This window comes from Gekko japonicus, unplaced genomic scaffold, assembly GCF_001447785.1.
Source record: "Gekko japonicus isolate JY-2015 unplaced genomic scaffold, Gekko_japonicus_V1.1 scaffold2627, whole genome shotgun sequence".
NCBI classification, from domain to species: Eukaryota; Metazoa; Chordata; class Lepidosauria; order Squamata; family Gekkonidae; genus Gekko; species Gekko japonicus.
This window is the reverse complement of record NW_015167135.1, coordinates 36,526-52,348: the sequence shown is the minus strand read 5'-3', so window position 1 is coordinate 52,348 and position 15,823 is coordinate 36,526. Positions and strand designations below refer to the sequence as shown.

Sequence of the window (15,823 nt, the reverse complement as noted above, 5' to 3'; positions counted from 1 at the left end):
TGATGTCGATACTGCTGTTGAAGCGGGAGGCACTTTGGGGGCATCACCCAGTGCAGGCACCGCTACCTTCCCCTTCTTTGCCACCTTTAGGGACTTAGAGGAGCCCTTTTTTGCGGACTTGTACTCCTTACTTGGCTTGGGCTTCTTCTTCACCGGAGTGGAAGCGGAGGATTGTGCCTTCGATGCCGGTGGTTTTGATGTTGGTTGACCGATGTCAGAGGCAGGCCTCGATGCTGGAGTCGATGTTGATGGTCTCTCGGACTCCATCGCTGAGGGAGGATGTAACGCCGACTCAAGGAGCGCCACTTTAAGGTGTGCAGATCGGTTTTTTTGTGTCTGGTTAGAAAACCTGGCACAGTGCCGGCAAGACTCAGGTCGATGAGACTCCCCCAAACAAAAAATACAAAGGGTGTGGCGGTCAGGTGAAGCCAGTTTGCTGCCACAACCCTTACAGCGGTTGAAAACCCCCCACTTCTTCTCCATAAAAAATACCAGGAGAAGGAAAAAGAAGGGGCGGGGAGCCCAAAGGCTAAACTGAGGTAAAACTGGCAACTTCCCCCTCAACATAAAAAACAATTTTTTTCAGTTTTTTTTAAAGAACAAACGAAGAAGAGTGAGAAAAATAATAAAACTGAGGAAAAAATCCAAACAGCCGTGAGGCAAAGTAGCCAAGCTACTGTATAAATTAGTCTGCTCTGGAGCCATCCTTCCTGAGCTAAGACAAAAATGTGTGAGCCAGAGGCTAAAAACCTGTGAGCTAGCTCACACTAATTCAGCTTAGAGGGAACACTGCCTGTGAGGTAGGTGGGGCTGAGAGAGCTCTTGAGAGAAGTGCTCGCGAGAGAACAGCTCTGAGAGGATCCCTGGCCACACTGGCCTGGAGAAAAATTGCTTCCTGACCCCAAAGAGGTAATCAGCATTTCCCTGGGCGTCTAAGAAACGGCCCCAAGAGCTAAGCACTGAGGCAACCCTTCCTGCCCTCCCTTTCATGATCTGCCTAAATCCATAGAATAACTGAGTCATCTTTAATGAAAAAGGAAATCTTTCATGAAACCCACAGGGGACTTGAGCTCTCTCCTCTGCCCTGGTTGCTGCCCAGTAGAAATTGCCCCGCCCCAGTGGGATCTCCTTTTCCAGGAGCATCTTTGGGAGAAGGCGTACTGCGTACATGAGGCAAACATGTGGAGAGGGCCTGAAGGTGTGGGCCCTTCTTACAGAACGGCCACCCCCTTCTGTTGGTGTTCCAGCTCTGTGGGAAAGAACCCCACAGTAGAGTTTTGCCCACATGGTCAGATCCTTTAAATGCTGGCCTAGCTGTGCAGGAGTTGCTCATAGATAAGCAGTCACAAGTTGACTAATTCCTGTACTGAGCAAGAGGGTTGGAGTAGGTGACCTCTAGGATCCCTTCTAACTCTGTGTCCAAGAAACTAGTCTCCTTTAAGAGAGTTTTTCTGCCTAAGTGTTAGCTTTCCTGACTATAGAAGTCATTACCCACCTGCTGGCTTGTTATCAGAATTGTTGCTTAGGCTGGCAGAAGTGATTAACTTGTAGCAGCTGAGAACTATCATCTAAAGTGGCTGACAGCTTGCAATTTAGAGATATATCCTGGTAACAGCTTTCTATTGGCTAAATGACTTTTCTTTCTGCACTGAGGACTTCAGCCCCCCCAGGAAAAAAAATTGCCCCACAAGCCACAAAATCCTGACTATTGGCCTGTTGTGATGTCACTTCTGGTTTTCCCAAGGCCAGCTTCGTTCATGGTGGCAACGAAAAGGCTCCTCATGAGGTTCCAGAGAGAGAGGCAAGGAGAGAAGGAAGGAATAGCATTACTCCTCCACGTTTTGTGACTTACCATAAGCCAAATGGCAGATTTTGAGATATCTGTCCAGGCTGACTGCTGTCATGGTAATGAGGCTCCCAATGCCGAAGAAGAAGCCAGTCCATCCATACCAACGGCAGCCACTCCAGCCAAAAATCCAGCGATGGGAGAAAAAGGCAATGATACTGAAGGGCTTCCCTGCCACTGCAAAGGAAAACAGAGTTGGACACACCAACACCTGCCAGTGCAGCTCACGCTCTGTTCACCGGTCACAAGCGGGGAACAGTTTTTTGGTGGATGGAGTTCCCTGTTCACGAACAGTTTGAGCCTGTTGGTTAGGTTCCTTTCTATCCATTTGAACAGTACGACACAATGCAGTGCTAGTGGCAGTGTTTGCCTCGTGCCCTGTAAGAGTACTTAGTGTGTCCCCCCCCCACAGACCTGCTGTTGATGCATACCAGTTGGCACTAGGGTTGCCAAGTCAGGGTTGGGGATTCCTGGAGATTTGGAGGTGGAGCCTGGCAGGCCTGGCAGGATTTTGTGGCTTGTGGGGCAAAACATTTTCTGATGGGGCTGCCAGTTTTTTTATGTCAGCTCCGACCTTCCCCCAAGCCCGACTGCCAGAGGCCACCCCTCTCCCTCCCCTCCCGTAAGATTTAAAGGGCCCTTCAGCTGATCGGCGGGGAGCACGTGGTCCGCCGATCAGCTGGAGGGCCTTTTAAATCTTGCAGGAGGGGAGGGAGAGGGGTACGCGCCATCCCCCGCTTCTTCTCAAAAGCATTTAAAGGTGCGCAGTCCCCCTATTCTTCTCAAAAAATCATCTTCTCGGGGGGAAAAATCTTGTGGGGCTGGCCCTTTAAGGAAGTGGGTGGAGCCCCCCATAGTGCCACTGTAGCTATGGGCCAGGATCCTGGGAAAGGCAGGGTTTCGGGAGGGGAGGGAAATCAGTCGGGTATGATGCCATGGAGTCCACCCTCAAAAGCAGCCATTTTCTCCAGGGGAAGTGATCTCTGTTTCCTGGAGATCAAATGTAATTCAGGGAGATCTCCAGACCCTAACTGGAGATTGGTAACCTTAGTTGGCACCCAGTTGTTTCAAGAAAGAGTAAGTAACTCAGCCAGTAAACGGGTTGCATGACCAGTGTTCCCTCTAAGCTGAGTTAGTGTGAGCTAGCTCACAGTTTTTTAGCCTCCGGCTCACACATTTTTGTCTCAGCTCAGGAAGGGATGGCTCCAGAGCAAACCAATTGATGCAGCAGCCAAATCGCTCGCTCACAGCTTTAATGCCGGCAGCTCACCAAGTTGAATTTTTGCTCACAAGACTCCAAAGCTTAGAGGGAACAGCTTCTCCACTGGTGAAAAGGGGAGGATGAGCCAGGAAAGTTACCTCAGGTGGTGTTTCCTTCAAAATCGTCTTTAAAAAGTAACATACCGAAACGACTCTTCTTCAAGCAAAGTACATAAAAACAGAATGCTGTGGGAAAATCTGTTCGGTCTGAGCGCGTCATCTCCATCTCAATAAACAACAAGGAACCCACAATGACGGCAGAGGGACCAAAATCTCTTTCCATATCACTGCTAACGCCATCACAGAGAACGAGGTACTTTATCTCAGATGGGTGACAGGAAAAGTGCCTCAAGCAAACAAAATCCACGAAGGCTTTACAGCCCTTCGAAATTCAGCTTTAGAACAGTCACATTTCTGTTCTAAGATTTCAGTGGGCCCTATAGACAAAAACAAAGCCTCACTTTCAAGAAAGAGTCGGACAATGTTGATCTCGTGTTCCTAACACTGAATACCACGAGGTACCAAATGCTGTCAGTGAATCATGGCTATAGGGAGGGCAAAACCCTGTGGAATGGTGAATTAGGCCAGGCCAGGCCACTCCAGAGGACTTAGTAAGGTGGAGAGAGAAGAGGTGAGTCCCTGTGAACCAAATTCTTTTTATCTTCCCTCAGAATTCCTTCTGCTCTTATTTATTTTATTTTATTTCATTACATTTCTATACCACTCCTTCCCGAAGGCTCGGAGCGATTTACACATATATTTAATCATCTAACTAGGGCCACATATATTCAGGGGAGATGTATGCCTTACCAGGCACCTTTAGTTGTCTTCTTCTTCTTCTTCTCCTTCTCCTCCTCCTCCTCCTCTTCTTAAGGGGGAAATGAAGTTCCCCAAGGGAAAAAACCCTGCTAGTGGATATTCTCACGCTAGGGCTCCCTGCTCAGTTATTGGAATCTACAGGGCATTCATAGAACTGCCAAGGCAGATTCAATCTGGGTATGGTAGTGGACAGCGCGGCTGCTGCTTCTTCTTCTTCTTCTTCTTCTTTTCTTCTTCTCTTCTTCTTCTTCTGGAACTCTTATGGGGGAAATGAAGTTCCCCAAGGAAAAAAACCCTGCTAGTGGATATTCTCACGCTAGGGCTCCCTGCTGAGTTTATGGTTTGACTTAATGGAAAAGAAGTCTCACAATTTCTTCTGAAAAAGGAATATGTTTAAGCCTCTGTGCAGGAGAGAGAGAGAGAGAGAGTTTTTTCTTTCTAAGGTGGGTCTTGCTGGAGTTACTTACTCTTTTTTGAAACAACTGGGTGCCAACTAAACTTAATCTTTTTTCTTTCTAAGGTGGGTCTTGCTGGAGTTACTTACTCTTTTTTGAAACAACTGGGTGCCAACTAAACTTAATCTTTTTTCTTTCTAAGGTGGGTCTTGCTGGAGTTACTTACTCTTTTTTGAAACAACTGGGTGCCAACTAAGCTTAATCTTTTTTCTTTCTAAGGCGGGTCTTGCTGGAACCAAGCGGTAGTGTCTTTTTTCCGGTGGAGGTCTGTTCTCTTTGGCTCAGTCCCCTGGGATGGCCCTCCGTGGCGCACGGCTGCGTGATGAGTCGCCCTGGTCTCTGTCCCGCAGGCTCCAACCATGCTTACGTCACCACGCCTCCACGCCGCCCGGACCACGCCTCCACGAGTTGCCTGCCATTTTTGCCGCCGATCTGTCGCCATGTTCTTTTTCTGCCGGCTCGCTCGTTGTTCGCCGCTGCCCTCCATTATTGGAGGTAGGATGCCCCCCCACACCTAAGGAGTGGGTACCCATTTGTCTAATCGCCACTTTAAGGGCTTTCGAGCCACTGGGTGGGCGGGAGCTAGGACGAGAGCCGGGAGCTCACTCTGGCCTCAGTGGGACTCGAACAGCTGTTAACAGCTGTTCGGAGATAGATTACTTGCAGGCATTTACTGCTCCCGTTATGTTTGAACCAGGGTGCTCCAAATTTGCATGTTCGTGACAGCTGGTTGACTAACAAGTGTTGTGTTTTGTGTGAGATCCAATTTCAGTAAATCAAGTTAAACTTTTGATTGTTTTACATTTGTACTGTTGTTCTCTCTCTCTCTCTCTCTCCTGCACAGAGGCTTAAACATATTCCTTTTTCTGAAGAAATTGTGATGCTTCTTTTCCATTAAGTCAGACCATAAACTCAGCAGGGAGCCCTAGCGTGAGAATATCCACTAGCAGGGTTTTTTTCCTTGGGGAACTTCATTTCCCCCTTAAGAGTTCCAGAAAAAGAAGAAAGAAGAAAGAAGAAGAAGAAAGAAGAAGAAGCCGCGCTGTCCACTACCATCTCCAGACTGAATTTGCCTTGGCAGTTCTATGAATGCCCTGTAGATTTCAGTAACTGAGCAGGGAGCCCTAGTGTGAGAATATCCACTAGCAGGGCTTTTTTTCTTGGGGAACTTCAGTTCTCCCTTAAGAGTTCCAGAAGAAGAAGAAGAAGCCGCGCTGTCCACTACCATCTCCAGACTGAATCTGCCTTGGCAGTTCTATTAATGCCCTGTAGATTCCAATAACTGAGCAGGGAGCCCTAGCGTGAGAATATCTCTAGCAGGATATGCCCTGTAGATTTCAATAACGTGAACAAATTTTGCAGGATAACCATTGAGGTTGCGGGCATCAAAATTCTGCTACTGGTAATTTTTGTATTGATTATTTTAAAAACAATAATTTTCAAGCGTTCGTCTAAATCAACCCACACAAAGACCAAAATGAAAACAAAACAAAGGCAGAATGTTTAATTAATACCCTAACGTCGTTTAAAAATTATTAGCATCCCCCCATTCACGCCACCCTCACTGGGGTCAGACCTGTCGCTTGCCACACCTCCCAACAGGGGCAGACCAGGAGGCAAAAAAATAAAGAGCTCTGGAAAGGGGACCTGCCTCCCAAGATGTCCCCATATCCAGCACCCCCCCAGCCCCCAAAAGGAGGAGAGAGACGGCGCAGACTTGGCATGGGCCACTTACTGGGGTGGGGGCTCTGCCAAGAGTTGCCACTCATAGCTGCAGACCCCGATGCCACAGGCAGGGAGGGCAGTGATACAGCTAGTTTTGGTGCCCACCCTCCACTTCTGGGACCCTAGGTCGTTGCCTAGGTGTGCCCGATGGACAAGCTGGCCACGAACATACGGGTTCGTTCTCCACACGCCTGACATTAGATTACCTGAGATTCCCAGGTCACACACGGCTAGATTGACAGTCACGATCTCAGCAGGCCTCAGCTTCTTTTTCCGTTGGGCAGACATATAAATGACATATCCATTGCCGAAGGTGGATAGGATCCCTGTAGGAAAAGGAGGATGAAGCCCATAGCCATAGAGTATTGAGAAGAAAACTGCCCTAGATATTCCCTAGAACTAAGATGACGTCTGCTTCCATTCCATGCACTGAACTCCTTGGGTGTGTGTAAAGTGCCCTCAAATCGCCACTGACGGCAACCCCAGCAAGGGGCTTTCAAGGCAGGTAAGAAGCAGAGCTTGGTTCGCCATGGCCTTCCTCTGCAGAGGCGTCCTTGGTGGTCTCCCTTCCAAGTATCAGCTCTGCTTAGCTTCCAAGATATGATGAGATCGGGCTATACCATGTCACCTTCACTCCATTCAACTCCTTAGAAATATTATCTTTAAAAGACAGTCCTCTTGAGAAGGAGGAGGAGGAGATCGGATTTATATCCACCCTTCACTACCCGAAGGAGTCTCAGAGCAGCTTACAATCTCCTTTCCTTCCCCTCCCCACAACAGACACCTTGTGAGGCAGGTGGGGCCGAGAGAGCTCTGAGAGAACTCTTCTTCAGAGAACAGCTCTCAAAGAACTTGTGACTGAACCAAGGTCACCCAGCTGTTTTCATATGGAGAAGTGGGGAACAAACTCGGTTTTCCAGGTTAGAGTCCGCCGCTACTACACCAAACTGGGTTTGATTACTTTATCATTGTATGTTCCTGCTTGAGCTGGTACAGACAGAGGCACATTCAAGGGGGGAAAGTCCCACCCTCCAGTATCCTAATTTTAAAAGATCAGCTACATTTTTTTCTTTGCATTATTTTGCCCTTGTGGTGGAGGAAAGTGCCGTCAAGTTGCAGCTGAATTATGGTGACCCTGTAGAGTTTTCAAGGCAAGGGATGAACAGAGGCCGTTTGCCATTGCCTGCTTCTGTGTAGCAACTCGGGATGGGCACGAACAATACTCCCTCTAAGCTGTAGAGTCTTGTGATCAAAAGTTCTACTTTGTGAGCTGCTGGCATTCAAGTTGTGAGCGAGCGATTTGGCTACTGCGTAAACTAGTTTGCTCTGGAGCCATCCCTTCCTGAGCGGAGACAAAAATGTGTGAGCCAGAGGCTAAAAAACTGTGGGCTAGCTCACACTAACTCAGCTTAGAGGGAACACTGGGCACGAACTGGGAGAATGTGGTTTGGTTCGTGGTTCATGGTGTGCCTCATTTGCAAACCACTGACTGGCATGAACTTTTAGCCACCTCACGAACCGGCTTGGTTCATGAGGTTCATGAGGTGATAGAATGGCCCCCCAGTGTCATTTTGACAGGCTCGGGTTCAGGAGCGTACAGAACGGATTCTGTGCAAGCCAGAGTCATCAAAATTGCAGGGGACCTCCCCTGGGCACTTCTCTACATGCCCTCAAAGTTGTCGCTTTGAAGTTCTATGCATATTTAGATTGAGCGGAGACAGTCTTTCTGGAAATGTATCCACTCGTGAATTGGCAGGAACCTCTACGAACAGCTTGAGAGTTTGTGGAAAGTTCATGCCAGTTGACCTGCCATGAACTTGACTTCGTGTAGCATAAACCTCCCAAAACTCTGTCACGAACTTTAGTTCGTGAGCTGGTTTGTGTCCATCCCTAGTAGCAACCTTGGACTTCCTTGGTGGTTTCCATCCAAATACTAATCAGGAATGACTTTGCTTAGTTTCCGAGATCTGATGAGATACAGCTAGCCTGGGCCATCCGGCACAGGGCGAGAGATGGACAGAGGTGGTTTGCCTTTGAAACTCTGGACTTCCTTGGTGGTCTCCCATCCAAGTACTAACCAAGGCTGACCCTGCTTTGCTTCCAAGATCTGATACAATTGGGCTAGCCCGGGCCGTTCAGGTCGGGGCATTTTGCCCTTTTTTGTTGTTGTTGTTCAGTCGCACAGTCAAGTCCAACTCTTCGCGACCCCATGGACCAGATCCCGCCAGGCCTTTCAGTCTTCCACCGTCCTCTGAAGTTGGCTCAATTTCATGTTCGTTGCATCGATGACACTGTCTAGCCATCTCATCCTTTGCCCTCCCCGTCTTCTTTGACCTTCAATCTTTCCCAGCATCAGGGTCTTTTGCCCTTAGTTGTCTATAATCATCCCTCTCTACGCTTTACATCTTTTGCCTTATGATGAACTGTCATGTCATTACAATCCGAGGCGAGCGAAGAAACTGGGATGAATCGATGCTTTAAATGGAACTGCTCTTCGCACACCTCTCGAATGTTCCATGTCAGACCCAGATGCAGATTATATTCTTTTATACTACTGGCTGTTCTTCCACCCTACTGAGACTGGGGAAGACCAGCTGGCTCTGAACCAACATTTGAAGGGAGATTGGATGGAGGGCTGGAACAGCTTGGGCTAGCAAGTAAATGACCGGGTCACAATGCCATCAGCGCCTAAGGGGAGTAAGACCCTTAATGATAATAGTTTCAATGAGTAGCTGTGTTAGTCTACAGTAGAACAGCTAAGTTAAAGTCCAGTAACACCTTAGAGAGGAGCTGCGGTGGCTCAAGTGGTTAAGACGCTGAACTGCAGGCTGTGGAAGGTCGGTAGTTCAGCAGTTCGAGACCCTGGTTGCCGCATGACCGAGTGAGCTCCCGTCTCTGGCTCCAGCTCCTGCCAACCTAGCAGTTCGAAAGCAAGAAATTGCAAGTAGATAAATAGGTACCACTTCGGTGGGAAGGTAACAGCGTTCCGTGCGCCTTGGTGTTTAGTCATGCCGGCCACATGACCACGGAAACGTCTTCAGACAGCGCTGGCTCTTCGGCTTTGAAACAGAGATGAGCACCGCAACCCTAGAGTCGGACTCGACTGGCTTTCGAGCAAGGGAACCTTTACCTTTACCAATGATGAGGGTTCTTTTTGTAGCAGGTACGCATTTACATATTAAGCGACACACCCCTAATGTAGCCAATCCTCCAAGAGCTTACAGTAACTCCTGTAAGAAGAGCTCTGTAAGCTCTTGGAGGATTGGCTACATTAGGGGTGTGTGGCCTAATATGCAAAGAAGCTCCTGCTACAAAAAAAGCCCTCATGCAAATGCTGTAAAACTGAAATCCCTATGCAGTCCCACTGGCCAAAGTCCCTCAGCGGTGTTTCCTTCTTGCGTAAACAGGCAGAAGCAACTGGGAGGAGGCTGTAAAATGTCCTTGTGGGGGGGGGAAGGGGGGATACACAAAAGAAATCCAATTTCACACTGACTTCCTCAAGCTGAGGATGCCTCCCCCCAACTCCAACTCCCTGTTAGGGAGTCACCAACATGAGTGAGGGAAGGAGGGAGGGTGACGATGACAGACCGCACTCCCGCCGGCTCGCCTCCATGGTCTTTGTTCCCTCAGGTACACTCGGGGTGCCTATTCAGGGACGCCTGCCTCAATCCTCCACATTAGCCCCCCAGCCCCACCAAAAAAACTTTTGCCCCACAAGCCACAAAATCCTGGCTACTGGACTTGAATCTAGCTACCCTTCAGGGAAGTCAAGGGGGTTAGAAGGGTGTCACTCTGCTGAGGAAAGGTGCTGCAAGTCCCTCACCTAGAAGGAGGAGGAGGAGGTGGTGGTGGTGGAGGAGGTGGAGGTGGAGATGATTAGATTTATACCCCGCCCTTCACTCGGAGTCTCAGAGCGGCTTACAAACTCCTTTCCCTTCCGCTCCCCACAACAGACACCCTGTGAGGTAGGTGGGGCTGAGAGAGCTCTGACAGAAACTGCTCATTTTCAAGAACACCTCTGACAGCACTATGGCTTGCCCAAGGTCATCCAGCAGGTGCAAGTGGAGGAGTGGGGAATCAAACATCTGCCCTAAAAAGGGGAAACTTCCAATAGATTAAATGGGATAAATAATGTGTGAATATTCAAATGCAGCAACCAAAACTGATGGCAAGCATATTTTAGGATGTGGGCTTTTCAAATGCACCTCCTAAATGCTATTTTCCTTTGTGGAACGAAATTCCATGACATGGCAGACAGGAAAACAGTTGGAGGATTCTGCATCTAGCATTCGCTCCACATTTTCTCAGCTGGGAGGGGAAAGTGCAGTTCAAAACCACATTCAAACACCCCGGGGGCAGCACCATACTGACAGGGAGGTTACATGCTCCTAATATTCACCAAAGGGAATTCTTACCTAACACCCTATGATATTTGAGAGCTTTAAAGAAGATGGTGGTTCCAATAAGTGATTTTAACGTAGCCTTAGATGCTAAACGTGATTGATCCACCACCTCTTTTAAAAACAAGGACATCCCAGAAATACACCATTCCCCAAAATTTATGAGTCAGCGCAATCTGTCTGACGAATGGAGAAATCTATACCCACAAGAAAAAGGATTACACTTATTATTTTCACATTCATAGCAGTTTTTCTTGTATTGATTATTTTCTCCCCTTGACTTCTCTGTTACATAATATTCTGCAAGCTGGAACTGGATTTAATTATGGTCCGATCGTGCACTGATTTCATGTTTGCTAGATACCAAGGAACAAGACGGATTGGGACCAGAGTGGGAATCAAACTAATTAATATTACTTGGATAAAGAAATATCTGAGACTCTTGCCACTGGCGTACAACAATACTTTAAAGAAAATCTTAGCAATGCTATGGCCCTGTTAATAGCAGATGCATTTAAAGCGGGAAGAAGAAGAAGAAGAAGAAGAAGAAGAAGAAGAAGAAGAAGAAGAAGAAGAAGAAGAAGAAGAAGAAGAAGAAGAAGAAGAAGAAGAAGAAGAACTTTAATGCCAGTCACTCACAAAGCAGAATTTTTCCTCACAAGACTCCACAGCTTAGAGGGAGCATTGGCTAGAACCACAAGATCCAACCTTATATTCATATAGGAACCAGTGTTCCCTCTAAGATGAGTTAGTCTGAGCTAGCTCACAGTTTTTTAGCCTCCAGCTCACACATTTTTTGTCTTAGCTCAGGAAGGGATGGCTCCAGAGCAAACTAATTTATGCAGTAGCTGAATCGCTTGCTCACAACTTTAATGCCAGTAGCTCACAAAGTAGAGTTTTTGCTCATAAGACTCGACAGCTTAGAGGGAACATTGATAGGAACATAAAATGTAGTTTCCTGAAAACTGGCAAAATTAGGATACTACCTACTTGGGATTTTTTTCCCCTCCTTGGCAATTAAAAAAGAAAGAAAATCCCCATTTCTTTCCCAGATAGCCTAGGTTAGCCTGACCTTGTCAGATCTCAGAAGCTAAGCAGGGTCGGCCCTGGTGAGTTCTTGGATGGGAGACCACCAGGGAAGTCTAAGGTTGCTCCGCAGAGCCAGGAAATGGCAAACCGCCTGTGAACGTCTCTTGCCTTGAAAACCCTTGGAGGCCACATTCAAATACCCCGGGGGCAGCACTATACTGACTGGGAGTATTTTTGCTGTGACTCGACAGCAACAAAAAAAATTAATAATAACTATCTTAAAAAAACCAATGGCCACTAGGCTATTATCAGCCAGCCACGTCATATTTTCCGCGTTGCATCATTTCCGCTGGATGTACCATTCTCCTGTGTAAAATAACCTAACAGAAATAGAACCATACTCTACGTTCCTTGGAAGAATCCGTGAATCTTACCGACTACCAATAAATAAAACCCGGCGACTATGTCCGCTTCTTTCGAGAGTTTTGATTTGAAAGGGTCTTCGTCCTGATGGTCGTGAAGCAGAGAGTCCTCTTGGGAGGAAGTGTTTGGATGCGACTCCATGCCGATCACGTAGAAGTCAGTGACTGAAAAGGACAATAATACTGTTATGCAATCGGCCCCTTCTCCGAGCCCAGGGAGTTTGCGGAGGCTAGAGGGCCTGGGTTTGATCTCCCTTAGATGAGACAGCGCTGGAGATTTATGGTGTTTCAGCCACCTTCCGTTTATTTACAAATATAAAAGTAGAAAGCAGGAGGTCCCCCGCTTCCCTCCTGATGAATCATACCTGCCACCGCGTTCCAAATCGGAAGACCTTATTGATTTCTACAGAATCTGGGGTAGAGTAACCCTTCCTGTTCCTGTTTTATGCACTTCATTTACATGGGTTTGCATTCAGTTTACACCAGCTCAAAATGGTTCTGCCCAGGGCCCTATCTGCCCCCGACTGTTGGTTCCTGTGGGTAGGCAAAAGGGGTGTTTGGTTCCTCCTCATCATCATCATCAATAATAATAAGAAGAAGATTTGTCAGAGATGCTTTAGGCCGGTCCTGCATTGGGCAGGGGGTTGGACTTGATGGTCCGTATGGCTCCTTCCAACTCTATGATTCTAGAAGAAGAAGAAGAAGAAGAAGAAGAAGCAGAAGAAGAAGAAGAAGAAGAAGAAGAAGAAGAAGAAGAAGAAGAAGAAGAAGAAGAAGAAGAAGAAGAAGAAGAAGAAGAAGAAGAAGAGGATGTATATCCCACCCTTCACTCGGATTCTCAGAGCGGTTTACAATCTCCTTCCCTTCCTCTCCCCACAACAGATACCCTGTGAGGTAGGTGGGGCTGAGAGAGCTCTGAGAGAACTGGTCTTGAGAGAATAGCTCTGAGAGAACTGGGACTGACCCAAGGTCACCCAGCATGCTTCATGTGGAGGAGGAGTGGGGAATCAAATCCAGTTCTCCAGATTAGGGTCTGCCAGTCTTAACCACTACGGCCAACTGGCTGGGTTAGGATACAAAGGATGTCTCATAGAAGCAGGGGTCATTTCCTGCAGGAACACACAGGAGTGGAACTCCGGCAGTAAAGAGCCCAGGGGGTGGGCACATGCAACAAGCCCTGCCCCCTGCTCCCAGCAGCCCCTGGCCACAAGGAGCAAGAAGCAGCCAGGTAAGTTGCAGAGCCTCCCCCCCCCAGCAACCCAAAACAGTCCAGGGGCACCTTTAAAGCCAAGGTTTATTCAAGTACAAGCTCTCCCTCCTCTGTGAGGGCAGATGTGCGTGTCCCCCCCTCCCCCCAATAGCTAGCAATCCAAAACAGTCCAGTGGAGCCTGAGCGGTGGGTGTTGCCTTCCGACACACTTCCGGTGATGTCAGGGGGTGTGGCATATGCAAATGAGTTATGCTAATGAGCTCCTGCGCCTCTTTTTTCTACGGAATGACCCCTGCATAGAAGGCTGGATAAGATGAGTGAAGGGACTGAGGAGAAAGGGGCTGAAGGAGCCTCTTCCAGCAGTAGGCAGGGCTCTACTGGTAGCAGGAGCTCCTTTGCATATTAGGCCACACCCCCCTAGTGTAGCCAATCCTCCAAGAGCTTACAGAGCTCTTCTTACTGGGGCTACTGTAAGCTCTTGGAGGATTGACTACACTATGGGGTGTGGCCTAATATGCAAAGGAGCTCCTGCTACCAGTAGCCAAATAGATGCAAGGGTGGTGCTGCAATGACCAGGAGGCAACCTGGCACCCCTGGCTGGTCCATTGAACTTAGCACTGCCTGCCCTCACTGGCAGCAGTGTCCAAGGATCTCAGGGAGAATTTGTGTCAGGGACCTCCTGCAGGTGTTCTGCCTCTCCAGTGCTCAGAAAGAATGCCAGATGTGCTGAACTGAGCTCGCTCATGCCCAGAAAAGGGGTACTTTAACTAACCTAACACAAATATGTGGTGATGGTGTTTTTGTTTGTTTGTTTGTCCCCATTGGGGATGTGGAAAGGAGGAGGAGGAGGAGGAGATTGGATTTATGCCCCACCCTTCACTACCCAAAGGAGTCTCAGAGCAGCTTATTATCTCCTTTCCCTTCCCCTCCCCAAAAAAAGACACTGTGAGGTAGATGGGGCTGAGAGAGCTCTCTCAATAACTGCCCTTGAGAGAACAGCTCTGAAAGAACTTGTGACTGACCCAAGGTCACACCAGCAGCTGCATGTGGAGGAGTGGGGAATCAAACCCGGTTCTCCCAGATTAGAGTCCGCGCACTCTTAACCATGACATCAAACTGGCTCTCTGAATGGTATGGTATTGCACAATCTCGTCAGATCTCGGAAGCTAAGCAGGCTCAGTACTTCGATGGGAGACCACCAAGGAAGGCTCTGCAGAGGAAGGCAATGCAAACTACCTCTGCTTGCTTCTTGCCTTGAAAAACCCTTGCTGGGGTTGCCGTAAATCAGCTGGGACTAGATGGCGCATACGTACATATCAGCCATTGACCAGCAAGAGGTTAGTTGCGTGGTAACCCTAGAAGTCTGGGGACTCTAATAACCCCGTGGCTTTATTTATCTAGTAGCCCTTCCTGCAAGAACCTTGGAGTGGACTAAACAAGTCTCCGTCCTTCCTTTCTTCCTCGTGACAGTCCTGTGAAGTAGTTGATGCTCAGAGATTGTCACTGGCCAAGGACACCCAGCAAGCGTCACAACAGAACACAGGCTTCAACCAGGCCCGTGGCCATGGGGGGCATTTGGGGGTAATGCCCCCCACAGATAAGTGCTGCCCCCTTGGACAAAAATTTTTTGAAAAAATTAAAGAGGAGCAGCAGGTGCAGCCGGGGCAAACCCTCCCCCCCGGATTTCCCCATGCCACATCAACAAAAATTTTCCAGCTACGCCCCTGTCTTCAACAAGAGCCGGCCAGATCCCAGCCCAACACCCTAACCACTACACCACACTGCCTCTAATCTCCAGTAAACAATTTGAACCCTGGCTCCTCCTCTTAATCAGAAGAAAAGTGGCATATAAATGTTGTAAAATAAGCAAATAAATAGACGTACCCTGTAGGTTGTTGTTGTTTTTTACAAGGACTGTTACGTCAGAGGGGTAATAGGATTTGGGGGGGGGGATGCTCACCCCCTTGACATGCTGCATTTAAGCCTCATTTTCCCAGGAGAGTTGAAAGAAGATCTTAAGGGCTGTTTTGGCTTCAGTTATAGGGTGCCTGAAGCACAGATGGAGGACACTTGGTCGACACTGTGAAGGCGCTCAACTGAAATGTCATGGCCGCAGATGCTGCTATTCATTTTCTTTTCATAATCTTGTCTAAGAGAAGGTTTTTACACCCGCTTTTATCTACCTTAAGGAGTCTCAAAGCGGCTTACAATCCCCTTCCCTTCCTCTCCCCACAACAGGCAGCCTGTGGTCCTTTCCGCACTAGACCTTAAATCCTGGTTCGACCCTGTCCCTGAACTTACATTCTACACTACACGCGAGTTCACCCCGTAATTATCTTGAGGTATTTTTACATTCTACACTACACGCAAGTTCACCCCTGTAATTATCTTGAGGTATTTTTACATTCTACACTACACGCGAGTTCACCCCTGTAATTATCTTGAGGTATTTTTACATTCTACACTACACGCAAGTTCACCCCTGTAATTATCTCGAGGTATTTTTACATTCTACACTACACGCGAGTTCACCCCTGTAATTATCTTGAGGTATTTTTACATTCTACACTACACGCGAGTTCACCCCTGTAATTATCTTGAGGTATTTTTACATTCTACACTACACGCGAGTTCACCCCTGTAATTATCTTGAGGTA

The 15,823-nt window shown here is 48.0% G+C and overlaps 1 protein-coding gene across 1 annotated transcript in view; it reads right to left on the bottom strand.

Annotated features, from left to right (window-relative positions):
• Positions 1-12,098, bottom strand: part of LOC107111997 (opsin-5-like) — a 32,170-nt gene extending 20,072 nt beyond the window's left edge. Inside the window, exons 1-4 of the mRNA XM_015413052.1 lie at positions 11,969-12,098; positions 6,312-6,431; positions 1,853-2,023; positions 154-269 (exon numbers count right to left, since the gene is read on the bottom strand). Coding sequence (XP_015268538.1) covers positions 154-269; positions 1,853-2,023; positions 6,312-6,431; positions 11,969-12,098 — 537 coding nt within the window. The remainder of the gene's footprint in view (positions 1-153; positions 270-1,852; positions 2,024-6,311; positions 6,432-11,968) is intronic.
• Between the last annotated feature and the right edge of the window lie 3,725 nt (positions 12,099-15,823).